The sequence below is a fragment of the Nycticebus coucang genome, chromosome 8, assembly GCF_027406575.1.
Source record: "Nycticebus coucang isolate mNycCou1 chromosome 8, mNycCou1.pri, whole genome shotgun sequence".
NCBI lineage: Eukaryota > Metazoa > Chordata > Mammalia > Primates > Lorisidae > Nycticebus > Nycticebus coucang.
The window spans coordinates 95,229,961-95,255,285 of NC_069787.1; the positions used below are offsets into that span (position 1 = coordinate 95,229,961).

The 25,325-nt window shown below is 42.1% G+C and overlaps 1 protein-coding gene across 3 annotated transcripts in view; it reads left to right on the forward strand.

Moving 5' to 3' along the window:
- RBM5 (RNA binding motif protein 5) overlaps positions 1-24,958 on the forward strand; it is a 36,503-nt gene extending 11,545 nt beyond the window's left edge. For all 3 annotated transcript variants that reach the window (XM_053598528.1, XM_053598530.1, XM_053598529.1), the window contains exons 5-25: positions 3,466-3,535; positions 4,009-4,082; positions 6,536-6,619; positions 7,984-8,044; positions 9,954-10,019; positions 10,285-10,445; positions 11,698-11,795; positions 12,490-12,577; positions 12,698-12,775; positions 12,859-12,931; positions 13,547-13,632; positions 14,027-14,111; positions 14,320-14,411; positions 17,006-17,167; positions 18,086-18,235; positions 18,318-18,389; positions 19,555-19,734; positions 20,022-20,096; positions 22,376-22,473; positions 22,554-22,683; positions 24,339-24,958. In XM_053598528.1, coding sequence (XP_053454503.1) covers positions 3,466-3,535; positions 4,009-4,082; positions 6,536-6,619; positions 7,984-8,044; positions 9,954-10,019; positions 10,285-10,445; positions 11,698-11,795; positions 12,490-12,577; positions 12,698-12,775; positions 12,859-12,931; positions 13,547-13,632; positions 14,027-14,111; positions 14,320-14,411; positions 17,006-17,167; positions 18,086-18,235; positions 18,318-18,389; positions 19,555-19,734; positions 20,022-20,096; positions 22,376-22,473; positions 22,554-22,683; positions 24,339-24,464 — 2,109 coding nt within the window. In that variant the 3' untranslated portion in view covers positions 24,465-24,958. The remainder of the gene's footprint in view (positions 1-3,465; positions 3,536-4,008; positions 4,083-6,535; positions 6,620-7,983; positions 8,045-9,953; positions 10,020-10,284; positions 10,446-11,697; positions 11,796-12,489; positions 12,578-12,697; positions 12,776-12,858; positions 12,932-13,546; positions 13,633-14,026; positions 14,112-14,319; positions 14,412-17,005; positions 17,168-18,085; positions 18,236-18,317; positions 18,390-19,554; positions 19,735-20,021; positions 20,097-22,375; positions 22,474-22,553; positions 22,684-24,338) is intronic.
- Positions 24,959-25,325: the final 367 nt, after the last annotated feature.

Sequence of the window (25,325 nt, forward strand, 5' to 3'; positions counted from 1 at the left end):
AGATGTGTAGAGTGAGCCATAGTGGAAGTTTTGGATTGTAGCATTCCTGTTTCCATTTTGTTCGCACTCTAGACATGATTGAATGAATTAGATGAAATGTGAGAATGTGAGGATTTTGTTCCTCTTTCTTTTTTCCTTTTTTTAATTAGACATTTTTATGATGATTTCAATAGAAGATCTTTATCATGATAATGTTGGTTCCATTCCTTCAGACCGTTGGTATCTGCTTTATAACATTCACTATACTAACTTCTTTAAAACAGGGTAGAAGATAAATGATTCATTTTAGTTATGGCTTCAAGGTAAAATTTTAATGAAACATAAATAAAAATTCTTTAGCTCTGGGCGGCGCCTGTGGCTCAACGGGTAGGGCGCCGGTCCCATATGCCGGAGGTGGCAGGTTCAAGCCCAGCCCCGGCCAAAAATAAAAAAAATAAAATAAAAATTCTTTAGCTCTATTCCCCTCCCCCCGCCTTTTTTTTTTTTTTTTTTTTTTTGAGACAAAGTCACTTTGTTGCTCTTGGTAGAATGAATGTTGTGGTGGCACAGCGCACCAGCCTTAGGCTCTTGGGCTCAAGTGAGAGGCTCAGCCTCCGGAGTAGCTGGGACTATAGGTGCCCGCCACAACACCCAGCTATTTTTAGAGATGAGGTCTTATTCTGGCTATCCACCCACCTCGGCCTCCCATAGTGCTCGGATTACTGGTGTGAGCCACTGCACCCAGCAGACTCCCCAGATTTTTTAACATTTTAAATGGTAGTATTTAATCTCCTGAACTTTTTTTTTTTTTTTTTTTTTTGAGACAGAGTCTTAGTTTGTCGCCCTTGGTAGAGTGCCCTGGCATCATAGCTCATAGCACCCTCAAACTCTTGCACTCAAGTGATTCTCTTGCCTCAGCCTCCTGAGCAGCTGGGACTATAAGCACCTGCCACAACACTTGGCTATTTTTTTTTTTAGAGATGGGGTCTTGCTCTTACTCTTGCTCAGGCTGGTCTTAAACCTGAGAGCTCAGGCAATCCACCTGCCTTGGCCTCCCAGAGTGCTAAGATTACAGGCAGGAGCCACGGTACCCAGTTTAATCTCCTGAACTTTAGTGTATTACTTTGTTATTCTGTGTTTCCCTTTTTAGTTTAGCTCCCTCCCCCCCCACACACACACACTGACAAGTAAACAGAGGAACTATTTATACTTAACAGTGTTACTGTGTTACTATATATGTTACTGTATCACTGCCTTTATAGTATCTTTACTTAAATTGCTCTGATGACTAACCTTTTTTTTGAGACAGAGTCTTACTTTGTCGCCCTTGGTAGAGTGCCCTGGTGTCATAGTCCACAGCAACCTCAAACTCTTGGGCTCAAGTGATTGTCTTGCCTCAGCCTCCAGAGTAGCTAGGACTACAGGTGACCTCCACAACACCCAGCCATTTTTTAGAGATGGGGTCTCTCTCTGGCTCAGCCTGGTCTCAAACCTGTGAACTCAGGCAATCCAACCATCTTGGCCTCCCAGAGTGCTAGTATAACAGGCATGAGCCACTGAACCTGGCCCAACTAACCCTTTTTATTTACTGTATTACTAAGTTGAACCAGAGTCTGATGGTACAGCCAGGCTCAGCACTTTTGTGTGAACAAGTAGATACAGTTGATTTTCCTTATTGGGTAGTTATGTTCCACAAAGTTACTGTGAATGCTGAACCATTGCTTCCAGAGAAAATACAGAGTTAGGTCTCTGTAAGCCTATGGTCACAACATTTTTGTCAACTAATCAGTACATAACCTTGTCTTATGTGTGTTTCTGCTTAAAGTTGCCTTATTTAATATATACTGTTTGATTATTATCGAACTGACAGCCGATAGTACTCTAACTCATGCCTGAAGGAAGCTTATCTAATGCACAGATTTTCTATATAAGTTTTATCACACACAGCCTTGTGCTGAGGAAACTAATGGCACTTGAGTGATGTGCTTGGTGAGACATTTTAAACAGCAGAGTCTCTCCCCAAAACCCCAAAATGAGGACAACGCCTGTGGCTCAAAGGAGTAGGCCACTGGCCCCATATGCTATAGGTGGCGGGTTCAAACCCAGCCCCGGCCAAAAACTGCAAAAAAAAAGTACAAAATAGGCAAACCCAAAACCCCAAAATGTGGAAAATGTGGCACTAGACACTTATTTACAATATGAAAGCCCAAATAAAGCAAACCATTGCTATGTTATATCTTAGCTGGAAACATGTTTAGGCAACTCAAATTTTTTACTGCTGCCTGTGTCCAAGAAAGACCATACAAGTGCCACAAGTATTGATTTGGGTTACAAACTTTGGTTAAGTAGGCACGTATGCAAATGTAAGATCCAAGAATGAGGATTGTGTACCATCTATAGCCTTTGTATCTAAGTATGGGAAGTAGGAGCCACTGAGAATTGCAATTTCACAAATTTATCCCTGTTTTTTTTTTTTCTTGAGTATTGCTTTCTGATATGATTGGTAAACAGATTGGTGTGGGAGGAGGGAGCTGTGTGTCATTTGCCTTTTGTAAAAAGGATTTGGTCTGAACTCCAGAACAAACCTACCAGCCAGAATATTTTCTCCTAGACCCACTTAATGTTTATTGATTCATTAGGAGCCTAAAAAATATTATGAATTTTGATAATTTTCACCATTAATGTAAATGTAAGAAAATTATTTCTTTTCTGGGATATATAAAAAATGTTTATCAGGGCGGCACCCATTGCTCATTGGGTAGGGCACCAGCAATATACACCAGGGCTGGAGGGTTCGAACCTGGCCGGGGCCTGCTAAAAACAACAATGACAGCTGCAGCAACAACAACAAATAGCCAGGAATTGTGGTGAGCGCCTGTAGTCCCAGCTACTTGGGAGGCTGAGGCAAGAGAATCACTTAAGTCTAAGAGTTTGAGGTTGCTGTGAGCTGTGACACCACAGCTCTCTACCCAGGGCAATAGCTTGAAACTCTGTCTCAAAAAATAGAGTGTGTGCCTCATTTTTTGTCTATTGAATTTTTTTCGTCTGAGAATAGATCCAAAGAGGGAAAAGGCTATTGATTCTTGATCAAATATACTTCAGAGGACAGTGACACAACCTCTTCCTTTTTAAAATCTCATTTTCTATCTGGATCCATTAGGTAAAAGAAGATAAATTAGGCTAAAGAAGGGAGTCTTGAAAGATAGCATATTATGAACAAGGCTATGTATCATAGCATAAACTAACTGCACATGAAGGATATTCCCAGGTAGCATAGAATGAATGCCTTTAAGGGTATTATAGTGTATTAATTTCTATAAGAATTTGTTTCTTCTTCTGGGCATTTTAGAATAATTCCATTTTGGCAATAGTCATTTAAAACTTGGCTAGTTAAGCATTTGATATAATTTCTAGTCCCAGAACTTTCTTCAGTATAGAATAACGTATGCTGTAGCTTTAACAATAAATATGCAAAACCCCATGCAGATTCGAGAAATGATGGAGTCCTTTGAAGGTCCTCAGCCTGCTGATGTGAGGCTTATGAAGAGGAAAACAGGTGAGAGCTTGCTTAGTTCCTGCTTTTCTGGTTTTCTTCCCCATTCCCACCTCAGTCCCTAAAGAACATCTGACACCCCCAGTCTTCAAGCACATGAATTCAGAATGAAAGGTTTGCCATGGCTAAGGAATGTGACTCTTTGAAAATGATGTTAGCATCTGAGGAGCTTTTTAAAAACTGTTTTTAGGGTTTTTTTTCCCCTCGGTAAGTAGTGATTTATAAACTCCTTTTTTGACTATAGTCTGTTGCATGGTTACTTTAAGCGTGGAATCAAATCGAGTGACATTTAGTACAGGCGGCTTGTTCCTTGCCATGGCAAAGTACCAAGAAGATCCCCAAGTCAAGTCACATTTATAAAGCTGCTTCCCAATTGGCTTTGTCACACAGTGTTGAAGCAGTGGGAGAGAGATTCACCTGTTATAAAGGAACTGACTAACACGAGTATCCCGTCTATATCTGAATGCTGTCTCTAGGTGTAAGCCGTGGTTTCGCCTTCGTGGAGTTTTATCACTTGCAAGATGCTACCAGCTGGATGGAAGCCAATCAGGTTGCTTCACTCACCAAGTCTAGATATTCATGAAAATGGAACAAGTCTGTACAATTTTTTAAAAAAGGTTGAAGGAGTGGTTTGTTCCAAAGGAGTGACTTTTTTAAAAAAGCTTTGTATATATTAAAATTGACATTACTAGAATAAATATAGTACAAAGGACTGCACTGCAGAATTTACGCTGCCTTTAAACATGGCTTCCTACCTGGCAGGGCTTTGTTAACTATTGAATACCTGTCTGGTAATTACCAAAACGTCTTGATGGTCCCCCTTTCCCTAACAGGTTATATCCCATATTCATTATGTCCACTGAGAGTGAGCTTAGAATATCAAACTCTTCCATTTTATAGTGAAGAATACATAACGGATATCTGTGGCAGGCATTTTTATAAGTAATTCCTTGTTTCTGTCTGGAGACGACAAGCCTCCTGGAGGCTTAACTTCTCAGATGAGTCTTCAGGGACTATTTAAAGACCAAGTGGAATTTATGAATAGTAAGTCTGATGAGATTAGCCTGGGAGTAATGTCCTGCTATCGAATCTAGTAAGAGTGGCATTAAATGTTCTAATCTTCCTGAAATGCCTTTTATAGTCTGTTCAAAGCGAATCATTGACGGTTCTTTGATGTAGCCTTAACTGAAGTATTCTTCAGTTTGTCAAGATAATGTTCGTTGCCTGGCACTTGAATAACATTTTTTGCATGAACTCCAAAGCACAGTATTGAATGCCTTAAATTAATCTAGTGCATTCTGGGAAGTTTGTGTGACTCATTATTTTGCTTTTCTGCAGCATTTTATGATTTGAGTCAACCATGAATAAGAGTTTCATTCTTTGATTGGTAATATTGTTGTTATAACAAGACTCACTAATGAGGGTATCACTTTGACTGACTGATTTGTTAAGATTGTTAAGCTTCTCATTTTCTTAACCCAGGAGTCATAACCTGATCTTATAAAAGCAGAACTTCATTCATTTCATAACCATAGATATCATCCTTGTAAATCCAGAACATATGCAAATTTCATGTGAGTCTGCTTTCTTGACATAACAGCATCTTTCGATGCAGTGAATGTGTCTGAATAACTAACCTTGGGAGTTTAAAACTCCTCAGAAATTAAAACTTATGAGACATTTAAATGTCTCCACAATTTTAATGTATACAAAGCTATGTTAATGTGTAATACTTCATTATGGTTCAAATTCACTCCAGAAATAAAAGGCCAGTAGGATTAGGGACTCAGTGGTAGTTTAGAGTTTCCCCCAACATACATCCCTTCTAGGGGGATGATCTGTTGACGTATCTCTCAGCTTCTTTATTTTTACTTCTATAGGTCACTGTGAGTGGATGGCCCTTAAGCTCTTTCCCTCTTGGCCAAACACATAGTCTTGCCTTTAGATATTACAGAGACAAAATTCACAGCATGTCTTAACATCTTCCAGGATTTGCAAGAACCAAATTGATCAACAGTATGTATATTCAGAGGGGTTAGACTCTTAAAATCTGGATCTCTAACCTCCTATTGAAATCTGTTCTCACAGTGTCAGGCCACCCTACCCACCCAACCCAAAAGTAAAAGATGCTCCTGTTAAATGAAGGCTCTTTTGGGGCAGGTGCTAGGTGTACTCTTGGCTAGCCTGATTCAGCTCAGAGTTTTGACTTTTTAAAAGTTAAGTCCCTTTGGTCACATACTTGACTTGAAGGATGAGGTGGTATATGCATTTGTAAACTTTTCCTACCCCCCTGAAGAAACTTCATTGGCCTCCTGGTTACTCATCTTGAAGAGAGTACCATTCATTTCAGTGAAAAACACATCTGTCTCCTAGGACATTACATGGTTGCAGTCAGCAGGAAAAAATCTCATGTAGCTGTTTAGAGTTGGTGGCATTCAGAATAGTTCCTCCTGAGAAAGAATATAACCAGATTCCCTTTGAAAATGAGTTCCCCTCCCTTTTCTCCCCAAAGGACACATCCTGAAGCCAGGATTTCAGTGGGGAAGAGAAAATATAAAGCCTTTTACTTTGCTTAAGGATGGGGACTGGGGAAAAAGTGAAGCGAACACCATGCCAGGGGTTAAAGTAGGAGACAGTCTCAGAACTGGGAGAATTGTGTCTTCTGCTTTTTGACACAGACTGTCATTCTCAGGCAGCCTGTCAATGCTGAATGTTAGGACTTCTGTCTCTGCTGGAGACACGGCCTGGTGCATGTCAGCGTTTATAGTGTTTGGCAGCTTTCTCAGCACTCCCTGACTCCATTTACCTTTACTCCATATCCCATTCTCTTACTGCCTATCTGAAGGATTGGATGGGCAGAGTATAGGTGTGGCGGTGGTTGGTCCTCCCCGTATGTTGTCCATTTAATTCCAGAGCACTGATTTTTCCGAAGTGTGCTCTGCCCTGGGAAAATGGACACATGTTCCTCACAATGGAAATAACTAATTGCTTCTTTTCTTACAGAAAAAATTGGTGATACAAGGAAAGCACATTGCAATGCATTATAGCAATCCCAGGCCTAAGTTTGAAGATTGGCTATGTAACAAGGTAAGCACATATTCTTCCCAAATAGACAAAACACTGTCAAGATTTTGCTGTTTTTTGTGTGTTTATTTCATTATCCAAACAAGGAAACTAGTAAGTACATAATCATCATCCTTTGTCATAAGGTAATTTTGTGCTTTGTGACTTAGGTCTTCCTATGCTGATATTAGAGGACATGATCCTCAAAACTACAGATTTTGTTTGTTAAGATCCAGGTTATAAATCCTATGTTTCAATTAAGATTTTAGGTGTGTTTCACTTTATTGTCTGTAGAATTCTAGAGCTCTCAGTTTTTGGCTTTGTCTCTTAAATGTGTTAACAAACAAAAGTCCTTGAGACTCCACGTGTATAGTTCAATGGCTAGGGTGCCAGCCATATACACCGGAGCTGGCAGGTTCAAATCCAGCCTGGGCCTGCCAAATAACAATGAGAACTACAACCAGAAAAACATAGCCTGTTTTGAAGACTCTGTCTCCAAAATAAAAAAAGTCCTTGAAAATCCTGCTAGAGTTTTGTAAGATTTAATTATGTTCCTGTCACTAATGCACAATTTAAACATTTTGAACTCGGATGTTGACATTGTTATTTTGAGAGTGCTCAAACTCTTTGTTGTGCCTGTATCCCATGTCCAGTAGAGGGGTAGATAGTGTTTAGCTTACATTGTGTTCATGTGTGTAGAGTAATCTATATAGTCCTCTTTCAATGTAAGTAAGAACTATACAAGTGGCTTTTTGTAGAGTGGAATGAACTGAACTATTTACCCAACTTAATAAAAAATGAATTCTACTTCAAAATACAAGATTTGTGGCTTGGCACCTGTATGTAGTTCAGGGGTTAGGGCTCCAGCTACATACACCAGGGCTGGTGGGTTCAAACCTGGCCTGGGCCTGCTAAACAACAATGACAACTACAACAAAAAATAGCCGGGCGTTGTGGCAGGCGCCTGTAGTCCCAGCTACTTGGGCGGCTGAGGCAAGAGAATCATTTGAACCTAAGAGTTTGAGGTTGCTGTGAGCTGTGTTGCCATGGCACTCTACCTAGGGCGACATGGTGAGACTTTGTCTCAAAAAAAAAAAAAAGATTTGTTTTTCTTGGAAGAATTTACACAGTGTAACATTCTGAATTTTTATTTTATTTTTCAACCCATCGCCTTTGCTGTCTTGGAGGGGACAAAGGAAGGAGCCAGCTAACATTCTAAATTTTTAGGTTATGTCTCCTTATCTTGGATACATGGTATCACTTTCTGCCTTTTTTTAATGTTAGTTACTAAAACTTAACCCATGACTCCATTGTTCTAACCACATGGTTACTAGAAAGGCTGGCCTAATTACAGGTAAAACTTTTTTTGTGTTTTTTTTTGTTTTCAGTGCTGCCTTAACAATTTCAGGAAAAGACTAAAATGCTTCCGATGTGGAGCTGACAAATTTGGTAAGCCTGGATTCAGCTGTTCAGAATATGCATTGAAAACTGACTGATTGGGTTATTATTGTCTGTGAACCTGAGGAAAAGCATAGATTTTAGGTCATTTAAACAAATAACTTACATATTTTCTTTAAACCTTTTACTTTAGGTAGATGCTGCTAATGATTGTGAGAGTACAGAAAGTTCTTACTTTCTAAAATTAAGTCTGCTCATGAAGTTTGCATTTTGTATCTGTTTTTCTTTAGTGCCAGTTAGTGTCAGTACTGTTCTGGCCAACTTTTACATTCTGCATTAACCATAGCAAAATTAATGAGGTTTGGGTGGCACCTGTGTCTCAGAGAGTAGGGCGCTAGCCCCATATACCGAGGGTGGCAGGTTCAAACCTGGCCCCAGCCAAACTGCAACAAAAAAATAGCCGGGTGTTGTGGCGGTCACCTATAGTCTCAGCTGCTTGGGAGGCTGAGGCAAGAGAATTGCCTAAGCCCAAAAGCTGGAGGTTGCTGTGAGCCGTGTGACGTCATGGCCCTCTACCTAGGGTGATAAAGTGAGACAGAGTCTCACAAAAAAAAAAAAATTAATGAGGTTTTACTATAGCCACATAAGCTAAAAGAAAAAAAAATGACTGCCAAATGTGCTTACAGCCAGGTGTGGTGGCTCATGTCTGTAATCCCAGCACTTTAGGAGGCCAAAGCAGGAGGATTGCTTGAGGCCAGGAGTTCAAGTCAAGACTAGCCTGGACAAGATAGCAAAACCCCTTCTCCCTGCCCCCCTTTTTTAAATAGATTGGCTGTCACTCTTTCCCAAAATAGATCATAGTTCATTGCAACCTCCAACTCTTGTGGGTAAGTAATCCTCCTTCCTCAGCCTCTTGAGTAGCTAGGACAATAGGCACACACCAGCATGCTAATAATTTTATTCTTTTTATTTTCCAAAATGGGGTCTCACTGTTGTTGCCCAGCCTTGTTTTGAATAACAGGCCTCAAGTGATCCTTCTGTCTTGGCCTCCCAATGTGCTAGGATTATGAACATGAGCTACCAGGCCTGGTCTCTACACATATAAATAAATAAAAATTAACCACATGTGGCAATGCCAAGTTGACACCATGGGACTGTAGCCTGGGGCTACAAAGTAAGACTCTGTCTCAAAACCAAAACCTTAGGAGTTTTTCTTTTTCTTTTTTTTTTTTTTAGAGATAGTTTCATTTTGTCACCCTCAGTAGAGTGCCATAGTGTCATAATTCACAGCAACCTCCAGCTCTTGGGCTTAGGCGATTTGCTTGCCTCAGCCTCTTGAGTAGCTGGGACTACAGGTGCCCACCACAATACCTGGCTATTTTTTTGTTGCAATTTGGCCGGGGCTGGGTTTGAACCCACCAACCTCAGTATCTGGGACCAGCGCCACTGAGCCACAGGCACCGCCCAATCTTAGAAGTTTTTTGTTTTGAGACAGTCTCAACTCTGTCACCCTGGGGAGAATGCTGTGACATAGCTCACAGCAACCTCATACTTTTGGGCTCATGCAATCCTCTTGCCTCAGCCTCCTGAGTAGCTGGAACTACAGGCATCCACCAGAATTCCTGGCTAGTTTTTCTATTTTTCATAGACATGGGATCTTGCTGGTCTCAGGCTGTTCTTGAACTCCTGAACTCACGCAGGTTGCCCTCCTTGATCCCCCAGAATGCTGGGATTTTAGGCGTGAGCCACTGCACCTGGCTTAAAACTTTAGAAGTTTTAATGTATTTCTTTACTAAAAATATATTGGTTGTGGGTGGCGCCTATGGCTCAAAGGAGCAGAGCACCAGCCTCATATACTGGAGGTGGTGGGTTCAAACCTAGCCCTGGCAAAAAAATAAATAAATATATATATATATATGTTGTTTGTGTTTGTCTTCAACTGGATCTCCTTCCCTTCTAGACTCTGAACAGGAAGTGCCCCCTGGAACCACAGAGTCTGTTCAATCTGTAGATTACTACTGTGATAGTAAGTTCATATACGATTTTTTTTGGCTTTTATGTTAAAAGTTGACTTCACTTGGGAATTTCTGTTCTTTTACCCTTATTTTAAGGAGCAGCAGCAGTTTTAGGTTGTTCCTTAAAAGACTGGTTTTTAGAGATTTTTCCATGTTAGGATTAAATACATACTAGGAGCTTCCCCAAAATGGATTTGTTTGTTTGTGGTTGAATCTCTCTCAAAAGCATTGGTAGTGGAAATGTATATATATGTCATATATCTCATTCACCTGCAGCAATCATTCTTCGGAACATTGCTCCACACACTGTGGTGGATTCCATCATGACAGCACTGTCTCCCTATGCATCCTTAGCTGTCAATAACATTCGTCTCATAAAAGATAAACAGACTCAGCAGAACAGAGGTTTCGCATTTGTGCAACTATCTTCTGCAATGGTGAGGTTTTTACCTATCTTTTCTTTTTAAAAGGGGCAGCTTTAAGAGGCAAATGTGGTTCGTCCACTTTTGATACTATGTATGAGGCTTCTGAAGCCCAAGGTTCAAGGCTGCATAAGGACAGTTTTTGTACTACTGGCTTATAAGAACTCATTACTTCCATAAGTAGTAAAACTAATACATATACCTATAGAAAACTGGTTTTGATTGATTTAACATTTGCTCTTTTAACAATACCATACACAGGGTGGCACCTGTGGCTCAGTCGGTAAGGCGCCGGCCCCATATACCGAGGGTGGCGGGTTCAAACCCGGCCCCTGCTGAACTGCAACCAAAAAATAGCTGGGCGTTGTGGCGGGCGCCTGTAGTCCTGGCTACTCGAGAGGCTGAGGCAAGAGAATCGCTTAAGCCCAGGAGTTGGAGGTTGCTGTGAGCTGTGTGATGCCATGGCACTCTACCGAGGGCCATAAAGTGAAACTTTGTCTCTACAAAAAAAAAAAAAACAATACCATACACAACAGCCGCTTATAGCTCAGTGAGTAGGGCGCCAGCCCCATTTACCGGGGTGGCGGGTTCAAACCCTGCCCTAGCCAAACTGCAACAAGGAATAGCTGAGTGTTGTGGCGGGTGCCTGTAGTCCCAGCTACTCGGGAGGCTGAGGCAAGAGAATCTCCTAAGCCCAAGAGCTGCAGGTTGCTGTGAGTTGTGACACCACGGCACTCTACCAAGGGCGACAAAATGAGACTCTTGTCTACAAAAAAAAAAATACCATACATCTCCTAGAGGAAAGAAAGTTATTTCTTTTCCCTGGGTTTCATATCTGCAAACGCAATAAGGTTTCATATTTGTAAACACAATATTTTAGGTTCAGCGCCTATGGCTCAAGCAGCTAAGGCGCCAGCCACATACCCCTGAGTTGGCGGGTTCAAATCCAGCCTGGGTCTGCCAAACAACAATGACAGCTGCAACCAAAAAATAGTAAGGTGTTGTGGCGGGTGCCTGTAGTCCCAGCTACTTGGGAGGCGGAGGCAGGAGAATAGCTTGAACCCAGAAGTTGGAGGTTGCTTGGGTAGATGTAATGGCACTCTACCCAAGGTGACAGCTTGAGGCTGTCTCAAAAAAAAACAAAACACTATTTTACCCCTACCCTTTTTAAAAAAAATACAAAGCTCTGTTTCTTTGAATGGGATAGATGGCAGGCAGAGATATTTAATTATGTGACAAAATTGTTTTTCTTCACATTTTCCTTCAGGATGCTTCTCAGCTGCTTCAAATATTACAGAGTCTCCATCCTCCTTTAAAAATTGATGGCAAAACTATTGGAGTTGATTTTGCAAAAAGTGCTAGAAAGTGAGTGGCTTAATTTTCCTTATTTCCAACTTCTGCATCTCTATACTTATCTAGGAATGCTTTGCTAGCTCTACCCAAAGCCCCTGCTTTCTACTTTGAGACTATGCTCTTTGGTTGCCAAAGCCAGGAGGGAGACATTTGTCTTTTAGAGCTTACTCCCTCCTGTCCTCTATAAGCAGTTGATGATGGTTGCCTGGCAGATGGGTTGATAACATGTTCTTTGCAAACTGCAGCAATATAGTACCAACCCATGCAGAAATAATCATTTCCTTCCAGAACAGTATGTTAATAGTCCTTCATTCTAGCACTGTAAATTTCCCTTTTCTAGTATGGTTTGTCATCCAAAAGATCCCTTATGAAGTGGTAGGTTACAAAGTAAAACAGTGATACTGCAAGGCTATTTGCCCACTGAGGAATTAGCCCATAAAGACTTCTCTCTTCTGAGGGAAGAGAATCACCTAAGCCCAGGAGTTGGAAGTTGCTGTGAGCTGTGACTCCACAGTACTCTACCAAGAGTGACAAAGTGAGACTCTCTCTAAAAAAAAAAAAAAGACCTCTCTTTGTGAAACATGGTATTGCTGGTATTTCAGAACTGACAAAGGCTGGAGTGAATCATGGTTTCCTTGGCATTAAGGGGGCAGTAAGTGAAGGCATACTGAGATAGAATCATATGATTGGATCTTTCTGGTTTCAGAGACTTGGTCCTCCCAGATGGAAACCGGGTCAGCGCCTTCTCTGTTGCTAGTACAGCCATTGCTGCTGCTCAGTGGTCATCCACCCAGGTAGTGACCTCTCCTGTGGTACTTGCAATACAAGGTCAAGGTCATTTTTAGGGAATACTTCATAGCTTCTTTCCTTGATATCCACTAAGTTTGTCTTTGTTTCTTTTTGATATTTTACAGTCTCAAAGTGGTGAAGGAGGCAGTGTTGACTACAGTTACCTACAGCCAGGACAAGATGGCTATGCCCAATACACTCAGGTAGGTAGATTTGACCAGCATCCAGTTTCTAGTCTCTAGAGTATGTCTAAGAATAGCAGCTTTAATGATGGACTTTTCTTCAGTACTCACAGGATTACCAGCAGTTTTATCAGCAACAAGCTGGAGGATTGGAATCTGATGCATCATCTGCATCAGGTAGTAAATGTCATCTCCCTTTTACCTTTAGTTCGGGCAACTACAACTGAAGAAATATTTCTAACTAGACCTACAGCTACCAGTCCATTTCCCTGGAAGAATGTGGGATTATAATCAGGGTTGCAACCATGTGCTTAAGGTTCTGGGGAAGATTAGGGTTGTTTATATACCTGAAAAACTAATACAACCTCTTAGAGACCATGTTGTATTGAGTTTTATTCTTGAAATTCAACTCTGTATTTCTCCTATCTGTTGTTAGAAGTTGTAGTGTGCACATAAATTCAGGTGAGCCAAGAAGGTGTGTGCCTCTAGAGTGTGCTTTACTTTTTCTGCAGAATTATAAAAGCCTTATATTTAAATCAAATTTTCTCAACATGAGAGCAGATTTGTTGCTCTTGGTTTAGTCATTGTACAAAATCCTTAACTTTGTCCCATTATTAGTAGGATTATAAGAAAATGAAAATCTCATAGGTTCCAATGATTCTTAGTGGAAATTAGGTTATAAAAAACTGACATACAAAAAAGACAGACGTCTAGATTGGGTATTACACATAAAGATGTTTAGCTTGGAGTTCAACGCTTTTTATTTACCCTAACCCCTGTGTTTATCATCAGGCACAGCAGTGACCACCACCTCAGCAGCTGTAGTGTCCCAGAGTCCCCAGCTGTATAACCAAACCTCCAATCCACCTGGCTCTCCGGTAATCCTTTTGTCCTAAATACAAAACTGGTGGCTGTTGGGGAAATTTGTTTTGCTGTGCAAGTATTACCCTTTCCTGCTGATTGAGTCAGGATTGAGAAATATATATTACACCCTTATTTCTCTGTGTCTTACAGTATTAGATAATCTAACTATTATATGTATGTGCATATATTTTAAATATTTAAATATAAAATTTCAAAACAGACTGTATTTATACTTTCTGCATGCATCAACTTGACCCTTAGAAAGAAACCTTTAGAGTGTTTTGCTGAAGGATTGCCTCAGTGCTACAGTGTCTCAGGGGAGCCTTTCTTCTTGGATGATTGTAGTGATTTAATTCTTTTAAAAAGGATTTACAGTTGAAATTATATTGAAACTGATGTTCTTTCCAGACTGAGGAAGCACAGCCTAGCACTAGCACAAGTACACAGGCCCCAGCTGCTTCCCCCACTGGTGTAGTTCCTGGTACCAAATATGGTAAGCCAAACTTCATGGGGCTGTTGACAGTTGATAGGTCCTAGTTGTTGTTTTTGATTAATAAGTATTCCTTTCACTGTTGTATCAGAGGGCCACATGGGGATGTGAGAGAAAGTACATTTAGGCCATCTGTATCTCACTGCTTTAGAATTTGAAATAAAGCCAATTTCTCACTGGAACAACTGTATGCTGGATTTTGTTTTTGCAGCAGTACCTGACACATCCACTTACCAGTATGATGAATCCTCAGGATATTACTATGATCCAACGACAGGACTCTACTATGACCCCAACTCACAAGTAAATGCAATGTTTTCCTCCTCAGTTTCATAGAAATAGTTTAGTGTCACTTAGTCCACGCATGAGGCATAAAATGAAGTATTTCCTGCAAAGAAATATATGAACCAAATTAGGTTTAACTTCTTCAAAGTCACCAAGATGTAGTTTTTATTTTTAGATTTAAATTTTAATTTTAAGGTTAAAAAATGCTTTGAAATATAATGTACATACAGAAAAAAACACAAGACTGAAATGTGCAGGTTTTTTTTGTTTGTTTTTTTGCGGGGGGGTTCAAACCGTTTTATTGAAGGGAATTGGGGGCAGGGAACAAAGAAGTACGTGGGATGCTGAGATCCAACATCTTTGGCTAGGCCAGGACCTCACTAGCTTTGCAACTGCGGAAAGAACAAATGTGCAGTTTTTTGAATGTTACATATATACACATTCATGTATTTACCACCACTCAGAGAGAACATCCCAGCCCACTGATCTTCGTGGAACCCCTTACCTATCCATGCCCTCCCTCTTTAGTTACCAGTGATTTTTATTACCATAGATGATTTTCTCAAGTTAAAATTTATGTAAAGACCTAGGCAGAAGTTTTAAATTGTGATTTTTCTCCCTATAAAGTTCTCTATTTTAAACATTTATAGTGGTTTATAATTCACTGGTTTCTTTTTTTTTTTTTTTGTAGAGACAGAGTCTCACTTTATGGCCCTCGGTAGGATGCCGTGGCCTCACACAGCTCACAGCAACCTCCAACTCCTGGGCTTAAGCGATTCTCTTGCCTCAGCCTCCCGAGTAGCTGGGAATTTCACTGGTTTCTAATATATTTACAGTGTTGTGTAACTATTCAGCAGTCATTGCCTGCTCTCTCTTCTCCCTCAGTAACCACTAATCTGTTTTCTATCTCTATGGATTTGCCTACTCTTGATATTTAACGTAATAGAATCAAACAGTATATGATGTTTTGTGTCCAGCATCTTTTACTTAGCATCCCTATGTATTCTTTCCTCAGAAAAGTTCTTGTTTTGTTTTTTTTTTTTCTTACAGTTTTTGGCCAAGGCTGGGTTTGAACCCGCCACCTCCGGCATATGGGACTGGCGCCCTACTCCTTGAGCTACAGGCGCTGCCATCCCTATGTATTCTTAAGGATAGAATTTAGCGGTGTAAATTTATTTTTGGTGGTGTATATGACTTTTAAAAAGGAAAAGCAATTTTAACACTCAATAAATAAATAACTGTGACCAGGAGCTATATAGAGAGAGAGGATAGTAAAATAAGTACTTTTAACAGGAACTTGATGTTCATAGCTTGTGGCATCTGAGAGAAGGAAGTGTGAAGCTGTGTGCAACTTGCCTGAGCAGGCTAAACCTCTGCATAATTCTTTCACTTATCTCCTTCATAAAGTCTGGCCATTTTCCTGTCAGTTCCCCACCCCCGCCTTGGTTGCCATAGAAGTTGTGACTTCTGTGTCTGTTACCCACACTACCTTCCCCAAAAGAGACTTAACAATCTCCTGGGTCCCTCTTGAGCAGGAAAAGTAAGTGGCTGGGGAATAAAGAAGAGAATAGGTGATACCTTTCTTGTTGCAGTTCTTGTTGAGTTCAGTTGCCTTCACCAACACTTCCTTCCAGACTCCCAAGCTAATGTTTATACTCTGTGTTTGATTGCCTAGCTGTCCAAAGAGTTTTACATGGACAAACTGTATGACACATCTGCTGTTCAGGTTTACGTGGTTTGTGTAAACTGGTCTATGAAAAATAGTGGGACACATTGCTTTTTGGATATCCTGTAAGTAGTCGTCCCAGTGATTAAATTAATGGGAACTAGAGGCTGGGCACCTGTTGCTCAGTAGTTAGGGTGCTGGCCACATGCACCAGGGTTGGTGGGTTTGAATCCAGCCTGGGCCTGCTAAACAAACAACAAAAAAAAAGTAGCTGGATGTTATGGCAAGTACCTGTACTCCCAGCTATTAGGAAGGTCAAAGCGAGAGAATGGCTTAAGCCCAAGAGTTTGAGGTTGCTGTGAGCTGTGATGCCTCTGCACTCTACAAAGGGCAACAAAGTGAGACTCTGTCTCAATTTAAAAAAAAAATGGGAACTAGACTCTTACTTTACCCTATAAGTTTGACCCTTTTTGCTAGCTGGATCACCATCCTTGCCTATATCAAAGTATACCTGTCCTTTCTGGACAGGAAATACTACTAGTCCACAACGTATTTTATGATTTTTTTTTTTTTTTTTTGTAGAGACAGAGTCTTACTTTACTGCCCTTGGTAGAGTGCCGTGGCTTCACACGGCTCACAGCAACCTCCTGCTCTTGGGCTTATGTGATTCTCTTGCCTCAGCCTCCCGAGCAGCTGGGACTACAGGCACCCGCCACAACGCCCAGCTATTTTTTTGTTGCAGTTCGGCCACGGCTGGGTTTGAACCCACCACCCTCGGTATATGGGGCCGGCACCTTACCGACTGAGCCACAGGCGCGGCCCGATTTTTTTTTTTTTTTTTTTTTTTTTTTTGTTTGACAAAAAAGTATCAACTTCTTCAACAAAATATTTCTTTTGTTATTTGACATAGCAGAAATTTTACACTCATTGTATTTTTTTCTTCTAGTATTACTATAATTCCTTAACCCAGCAGTACCTCTACTGGGATGGAGAGAAAGAGACCTATGTGCCAGCTGCAGAGTCTAGCACCCACCAGCAAACGGGCCTGCCTTCCACCAAAGAGGGGAAGGAGAAGAAGGAGAAACCCAAAAGTAAAACAGCCCAACAGGTAAGAACTCATATTTCTCTATTTGGGGTATTGGGTTTAATTCTTAGTTTTGGAGTTGTGGTAAACTGGGCTATACCTTTTTTTTTTTGCAGTTTTTGGCCGGGGCTGGGTTTGAACCTGCACCTCCAGCATATGGGGCCGGTGCCCTACCCCCTTTGAGCCACAGGCACCGCCCAAGCTATACCTATTACTTACATTAAGTTTTTTTTTTTTTTTTGTAGAGACAGAGTCTCACTTTATGGCCCTCGGTAGAGTGCCATGACGTCACACGGCTCACAGCAACCTCTAACTCTTGGGCTTACGCGATTCTCTTGCCTCAGCCTCCCAAGCAGCTGGGACTACAGGCGTCTGCCACAACACCCGGCTATTTTTTGTTTCTTTTTTTCCGGCTATTTTTTGGTTGCAGTTTGGCCCACCACCCTCGGCATATGGGGCCGGTGCCCTACTCACTGAGCTACAGGCGCCCCCCTATTTACATTAAGTTTTTAATATATTTTATGATTTATTGTCACCATACATCGTCTATTAATTTGCCTGTGTACTTAGAAAAATTAATCCTAAAAATCTCAGGCTTCCAGGCAGTATTCATCAATGACTTTGATTGTATGTGATAACATCTCATATAAATATTTATAGGTATAGCCAGGTGTGGTGCCCACCTGTAGTCCTAGCTACTCGGGAGGCTGAGGCAAGAGGATTGCTCAAGCCTGGGAGTTTGAGGTTGCTGTGAGCTATGACCCCATAGCCCTCTACCCAGGGCAACAGAATGAGACCCTATCTCCAAAAAATATATATGTAGGTAGAAAAAAGAGTAAAGGGGGTTTTGTTATGGGGAATGTGGTTAAGATAAAACCTTTAATGACTCATTGTCATGGCACAGGGGACTAAATGGTTTTTGGTGGTGTTGTTTGATATTAGATTGCCAAAGACATGGAACGCTGGGCTAAGAGTTTGAATAAGCAGAAAGAAAATTTTAAAAATAGCTTTCAACCTGTCAATTCCTTGAGGGAAGAAGAAAGGAGAGAATCTGCTGCAGCAGATGCTGGCTTTGCTCTCTTTGAGAAGAAGGTAATTGTAGCAGGAATGGTCAACCCTTCATGGTGGGAGCTTGTATAAAACTTGAGGCTTTATGGCTTGTTCTCTTTCACAGGGAGCCTTAGCTGAAAGGCAACAGCTCATCCCAGAACTGGTGCGAAATGGAGACGAGGAGAATCCCCTCAAAGTAAGGAAATACCAGCAGTGTTTTAAAGACCATGTGTGTGGTCTGTGCCTCGCTTTGAGTCTCAGCTGCATTTTAACTAATATAATTCCTATTTAAAACTGGATATCTGGCAGCGCCCGTAGCTCAGTGGGTAGGGCGCTAGCCATATATACCCAGGCTGGCATGTTCAAATCCAGCCTGGGCCAGCTAAACAACAATGACAACTGCAACAATAAAATAGCTGGGCATTATGGCAGGTGCCTGTAATCCCAGCTACTTACTTGGGAGGCTGAGGCAAGAGAATAGCTTAAGCCCAAGAGTTGGAGGTTGCTGTGAGCTGTGATGTCACGGTACTCTCCTGAGGGCAACATAGTGAGACTCTGTCTCAAAACAACAAAAAAAATACTGGATGTGGTCACTGTCAGTAGATATTAAAGTAGTTATTACACATAGCATCTACTTTCAGAGCTTCATTTTCTGTGTGTGATAGCAGGTGAGATGCAGAAATGAATGAAGCCTGAATTCCTAAGCTCACCTAATTGAGTTTTATGGCATTTGTGAATAATCTGAATTTTAATGGTCTGGAAAGACAAGAAAAAAACTAATTTTACTTGCTAGATAACTGGTTTGAGTGGGCCATTACTCTCATCTGTTGTATTTGGAATTTTTTTTTTTTTTAGAAACAGAGTCTCCCTTTGTCACCCTCCATAGAGTGCTGTGGCGTTCCAGCTCACAGCAACCTCCAATTTCTGAGCTTAGGTGATTCTCTTGCCTCAGCCTCCCAAGTAGCTGGGACTATGGGTGCCCGCCACAATGCCTGGCTATTTTTTTGTTGCAGTTTGGTTACGGCCAGGTTGGAACCTGTCACCCTCAGTATATGCGCCCTACTCACTGAGCCATAGGTGCTGCCCTGTGTTTGGAATTTTTATATTACGTACATGGTTAGTAGTTTGAAAATAGTCACTGAAGAACATACTTGTTGGGGCCCAAGTACCAGGAGGTTGTCAGGCCCAGTATTCAAGGATCTGAGTATTGCATACAGTTGATAAAATGTGATTCAATACTAAAATATGGCATACATATTAGGGATTCTCTAACATTTTGGATTAGGCAGTACTTTATCCAGGTACGTAGCTATCACTGTCTTCCTGTTGAACATTTCCAGTGACTGCCCTTTTGTCCCTAGAGGGGTCTGGTTGCTGCTTATAGTGGCGACAGTGACAATGAGGAGGAGCTGGTGGAGAGACTTGAGAGTGAGGAAGAGAAGCTGGCTGACTGGAAGAAGATGGCCTGCCTACTTTGCCGGCGCCAGTTCCCAAACAAAGATGCCCTGGTCAGGCACCAGCAGCTCTCAGACCTGCACAAGGTAGCTATGTGATCTGATCTAAGGTGGCGAGATGATGTGAGTGCCCTCACTGTGGTGAAGGTTCAGTAAATACCTGCTGCTGAATAATTTTCTTATGTAAAAGCTCTTCTGAATAATAGAATGTAGAGGAACATGGCAATTCCACACATGTAGTCTCTGGTTTTTATGTGGTTGTGTATTGGGTTGGGTTTTGGCTCTTTGAATACAATAGATGTTGCTAATGTTAATGACATTTTGAATTAGAATAGTCTAAATTCTTACAATGTCTATAAAAATCTCTTGTATAGCAAAACATGGACATCTACCGACGATCCAGGCTGAGTGAGCAGGAGCTGGAAGCCTTGGAGCTGAGGGAGAGAGAGGTGAATGGGAAATAATACGCCACTTGGAAAACTATATTGGGCTGTCTCTTCGGCTTTAGCTTTTATTTATAGCATTTACTTCCAGGGACAAAGGGCATGGTAGAGGGATTTATCACAGACTCGTCCCTCAACCATTATAATCATGTAAACTAGACCCAAGATTTCTGTGTTTTGTGAACCTTACACTGTCCCTTCATCACATGAGTGCGTGAGACAGAAGCATACCTCAAGACTGCTTACACAGGTCCTAAATGCTAGGCACTCACTGGTGAAGTACACTGGATTTTGTTGAGGAGAGAATGCTCTTGTTTTGCCTGGCCAACGAAGCCTTCATGGGCAACGAGGTTAGCTTCAAATTAGGCCGAGGGAAAGTAGGGCATGAGGTGATTGCAGGTGATACAGAAGGAAGTAGGAAGGGCTTGGTGAGCATGTGGAGGAGCAGAGGCAGGAGAAGCCTATGACATCAGTAACGGGCAAACAGTTGGTGCTGGTTGCCAAGACAGGCTGGGGGCCATGCAGTCAGAGTTTGTTTTTTTTTTTAATTTTCAGTTTGCTTGTTCATTCTTTGAAGTACTCCTTTTTGTTGATTTTCTTCTTCCTCTGGCGGTGCTGGCTATTTTTGATGTTGTTAGTAGAGACAGGGTCTTACTCTGGCTCACTGCTGCTCATAGTGGTCTTGAACCTCTGAGCTCACACAATCCACCCACCTCGGCCTCCCACAGTGCTGGGACTACAGGCATGAGCCACCTTGCCCGGCCCAGTCAGAGTTTTAAATGTAGATAGAGAGGCAGTATCTCGCACCTGTAATCCTGACACTGGGAAGCTGAGGCAGGAGGATCCCTTAAGCTCAGGAGTTCAAAGCCTGGCCAGAGCAAAAGTAAGATGCTATCTCTGCTAAAAATATAAATCTAGGGCGGCGCCTGTGGCTCAAGGAGTAGGGCACTGGTCCCATATGCTGGAGGTGGCAGGTTCAAACCTAGCCCCGGCCAAAAACCAAAAAAATAAAAAATAAAAATATAAACCTAGCATTCTGGGAAGCCAAGGTGGGTGAATTGCCTAAGCTCACAGATTTGAGACCAGCTTGAGCAAGAGTGAAACCCTATCTCTAAAAATCACTGGGCATTGTGGTAGATGCCTATAGTTTCAGCTACTCTGGAGGCTGAGGCAAGAGAATCACTTGAGCCCAAGAGTTTGAGGTTGCTGTGAGCTATGACGTCAGGGCACTCTACCAAGGGTGACAAAATAAGACTCTGTCTCAATAAAAATAAATAGGCTTGGCGCCTGTAGTTCAAGCAGCTAAGGCACCATCCACATACACTAGAGCTGGTGGATTTGAATCCAGCCTAGGCCTGCCAAACAACAATGACAACTACAACCAAAAAATAGCCGGGTGTTGTGGCGGACGCCTGTAGTCCCAGCTACTTGAGAGGCTGAGGCAAGAGAATTGCTTAAGCTCATGAATTTGAGGTTGCTGTGAGCTGTGATGCTACAGCACTCTACCCAGGGTGACAGCTTGAGGCTCTGTCTCAAAAAAATTAAATAAATAAACTTGTGATAGTTTTTTTTGTTTGGGGTTTTTTTTGGAGACAGAGTGTCATTTTGTCACCCTCGGTAGAGTGCCTTGGCATCACAGTTTACAGTAATCTCGAACTCTTGGGCTTAGGCAATTCCCTTGCCTCAGCCTCCCAAGTAGCTGGGACTGGGACTACAGGAAGCCACCACAAAACCCAGGGTTTTTTTGTTGTAGTTATCATTGTAGTTTCACAGGCTGGGGGCGGGGAGGGGGTCCAGGTTCAAACCCGCCAGCCCTGATGTATGTGGCTGGCTCCATAGCCACTGAGCTATAGGCGCTGAGCCACTTGTGATAGTTTTAAAGAATTAGTGTATTAAGGGTGGCGCTGGTGGCTCAAGGAGTAGGGCGCCAGTCCCATATGCTGGAGGTGGCTGGGTTCAAACCCAGCCCCGAACAAAAAAAAAAGAATTAGTGTATTAAGTCTCTCTTTTTTTTTTTTTTTTGAGACAGAGTGTCAAGCTGTCACCCTAGGTAGTGCCATAGCTCACAGCAGCCTCCAACTCTTGGGTTCAAATGATCCTCTTGCCTCAGTTTTTCTATTATTAGTAGAAACAGGGTCTCACTCTTGCTCAGGCTGGTCTTGAACTTCTGAGCTTAAGCAGTCCACCTACCTCAACCTCCCAGAGTGCTAGGATTAGAGGCATGAGCCACTGTGCCTGGCCTGAGGTCTCTAAATACTCTAGCCATGTTTTTTTCTCCCATGTAGATGAAATACCGAGATCGTGCTGCAGAAAGACGGGAGAAGTATGGTATTCCAGAACCTCCAGAACCCAAGCGCAAGAAGCAGTTTGATGCTGGCACGGTGTATGTGGTGTGCACATTTTTTAGTTGGTTAGCTGGGGCTCTGGCTATTTATTAAGTAACTATGTGTTTGCCACTGGCAGGAATTATGAGCAACCCACCAAAGATGGCATTGACCACAGTAACATTGGCAACAAGATGCTGCAGGCCATGGGCTGGCGTGAAGGCTCTGGTTTGGGAAGAAAGTGTCAAGGCATCACAGCTCCCATTGAGGTAAGGCCAGGTTTCAGTGGTACCAGGCCTTCAAGCTTGTTACAGAGATTAGATGAGATAAAGACACTCAAAGGGTCTGGGACTCAGGAGCATCTTTACCACAAAGGGGCAGTGTCCTTGGCCACTGAGTAGGATTCTTGTTTCCTTCAGCCTTCCCTTTATGCTCCTTTTAAGACAGCAGTTCTCAACCTATGGGTTGCAACCCACAGGAACTGTATTAAAGGGTTGCAGCATTAAGGAAGGTTGAGAACCACTGTTTTAAGATATAGCTTAGGGCAGCGGTTCTCAACCTGTGGGTTGCGACCCCTTTGTAACAATGAAAATACATCCTGCATATCAGATATTTACGATTCATAACTGTAGCAAAATTACAGTTATAAAGTAGGAATGAAAATTATTTCATGGTTGGTCACCACAACATGAGGAACTGTACTAAAGGGTCGCAGCATTAGGAGGCATTAGGAAGGTTAAGAACCACTGGCTTAGGGCCAGGTGAGGTGATTCATGCCTATAATTCTAGCACTCTGGGAGGCCAAGGCAGGTGGATTGCTTGAGCTCAGGAGTTTGGGACCAGCCTAAGACAGAGTGAGACCCCAGCTCTTAAAAAAATAGCTGAGCATTGTGACAGGTGCCTGTAGTCCCAGCTAATTGGGAGGCTGAGGGAAGAGAATTGCTTAGAGGTTACTGTGAGCTATGATGATGCCATGGTACTCTATTCAGGATGATAGTGAGATTATATATTATAGATTATATTATTTAAAACTGACTTTCTTCTAAAGACCATGTATTTTTATTTCCTTTGTTGTAAATAAACCTCATTATTGAGAGGGCCATTTAGCTTAGATTGAATTTTTTAAAACGTACTATAATTTCTAAGTGATCTTGGGTATGTATTTTAAAAAATTACAATTTAGGGCCAGGTGCATTGGCTCACACCTATATCCTAGTACACTGGAGGCTGAGGTGGGTGGATCACTTGAGCTCAGGAGTTCAAGACCAACCTGAGAAAGAGTGGGACCCCCATCTCCACTAAAAATAGATAACAAGCCATGTGTTGTGATGGGTGCCTGTAGTTCCAGGTATTCAGGAGGCTGGGGCACTCTTGCTCAAATCCAAGAGTTTGAGGTTGCTGTGAGCTATGATGCCACAGCATTCTACCCAGGTTGACTGAGACCGTCTCAGTAAGATAGATAAAGCTAGTAAGATTTTCACAAGAAACTCCTAAATTAATCAAGAGATTATCATGGAGACTTAATCTCAGGATCATAGGCCTCTACCCACTGGCCTTCTAGGCAAGAGCTCCACCAATGATTTCTGCTAGCACTGACCTGTCCTGCTATAATCTGTGCCTATAATTACCAGGCCTTCCCCGTGCTTTAGTGAGTGCTTTGGGTCCCTTATTGGCATGAATGATTGCTGAGCAGGCATTGAGGAGCAGGGGGTATAGCTTCATCTGCCTGTGTTCCTTAGCCCATTTTATTTCTTCAGTTCTCAAACCTGCTGTAAGTCTCCAATGTAGAAATCCTTGTCTTCATATAAAACTTCCTTTCATATCTCCTGGTGGGTGGTGCTGCTTGGTAAGGAGTGAGCTTGGTGAGAGGTGGGAGCAATTGTACCCTTCCTGCCAGCTGCTAACTTTCTTTGTGTTCCCCCAGGCTCAAGTCCGACTAAAAGGAGCTGGCCTAGGAGCCAAAGGCAGCGCATATGGGTTGTCAGGTGCTGATTCCTACAAAGATGCTGTTCGGAAAGCCATGTTTGCCCGGTTTACTGAGATGGAGTGAGACAAGAGATGACAAGGAGCACAAGAAGTGGTCCAGCTCCTGAATTCACTCTTAACACTTGTGTCTTTAAGGGCATTGCCTTGTGCTGTTAATAATTCAGAGTGAATCACTTCATTCTGTAGGGTTCTTCTTCCCACCTTAAAGGAGCTCCCCTAATGAGGGTTGTCTGTTGAATGACCTTCCTTTCCACCAGAAGGCTTGTAAACAGACTAGAGAGGACAGTGGGTTTTTTTATACTTCGGTGTATATAGTGTAATGTACTGTGTTTTACATATGTAGCCTATGTTATGGTCCACCAATTCTTCACGTTCTGGAAGAGGTTACAGTGCCCTAGGTGGTATGTGATACCAAAGCCACCTCTGTTGTTTGATGTCATGATGTCTTTTCTTGGCAAAAGCCTTGTGTATATTTGTATATTACACATTTGTACAGAATTTTGGAAGATTTTCAGTCTAGTTGCCAAATTTGGCTTCTTTACAAAAGAAAAACCTTGAAAAATGTGGGTGTTATGTCTCTTTATTCTTGGGTGAGTGGGTAGGTAAAACATGTCTGAGCAAGTCAATCCTAGTAATGAAATCAGAGTTTGTTTAAAAAAAAAAAAAAAAAGTAGGGGGCGGCACCTGTGGCTCAGTTGGTAAGGCGCCGGCCCCATATACCGAGGGTGGGGGGTTCAAACCCGGCCCCGGCCAAACTGCAACCAAAAAATAGCCGGGCGTTGTGGCGGGCGCCTGTAGTCCCAGCTACTCGGGAGGCTGAGGCAAGAGAATCGCTTAAGCCCAGGAGTTGGAGGTTGCTGTGAGCTGTGTGATGCCACGGCACTCTACCGAGGGCCATAAAGTGAGACTCTGTCTCTACAAAAAA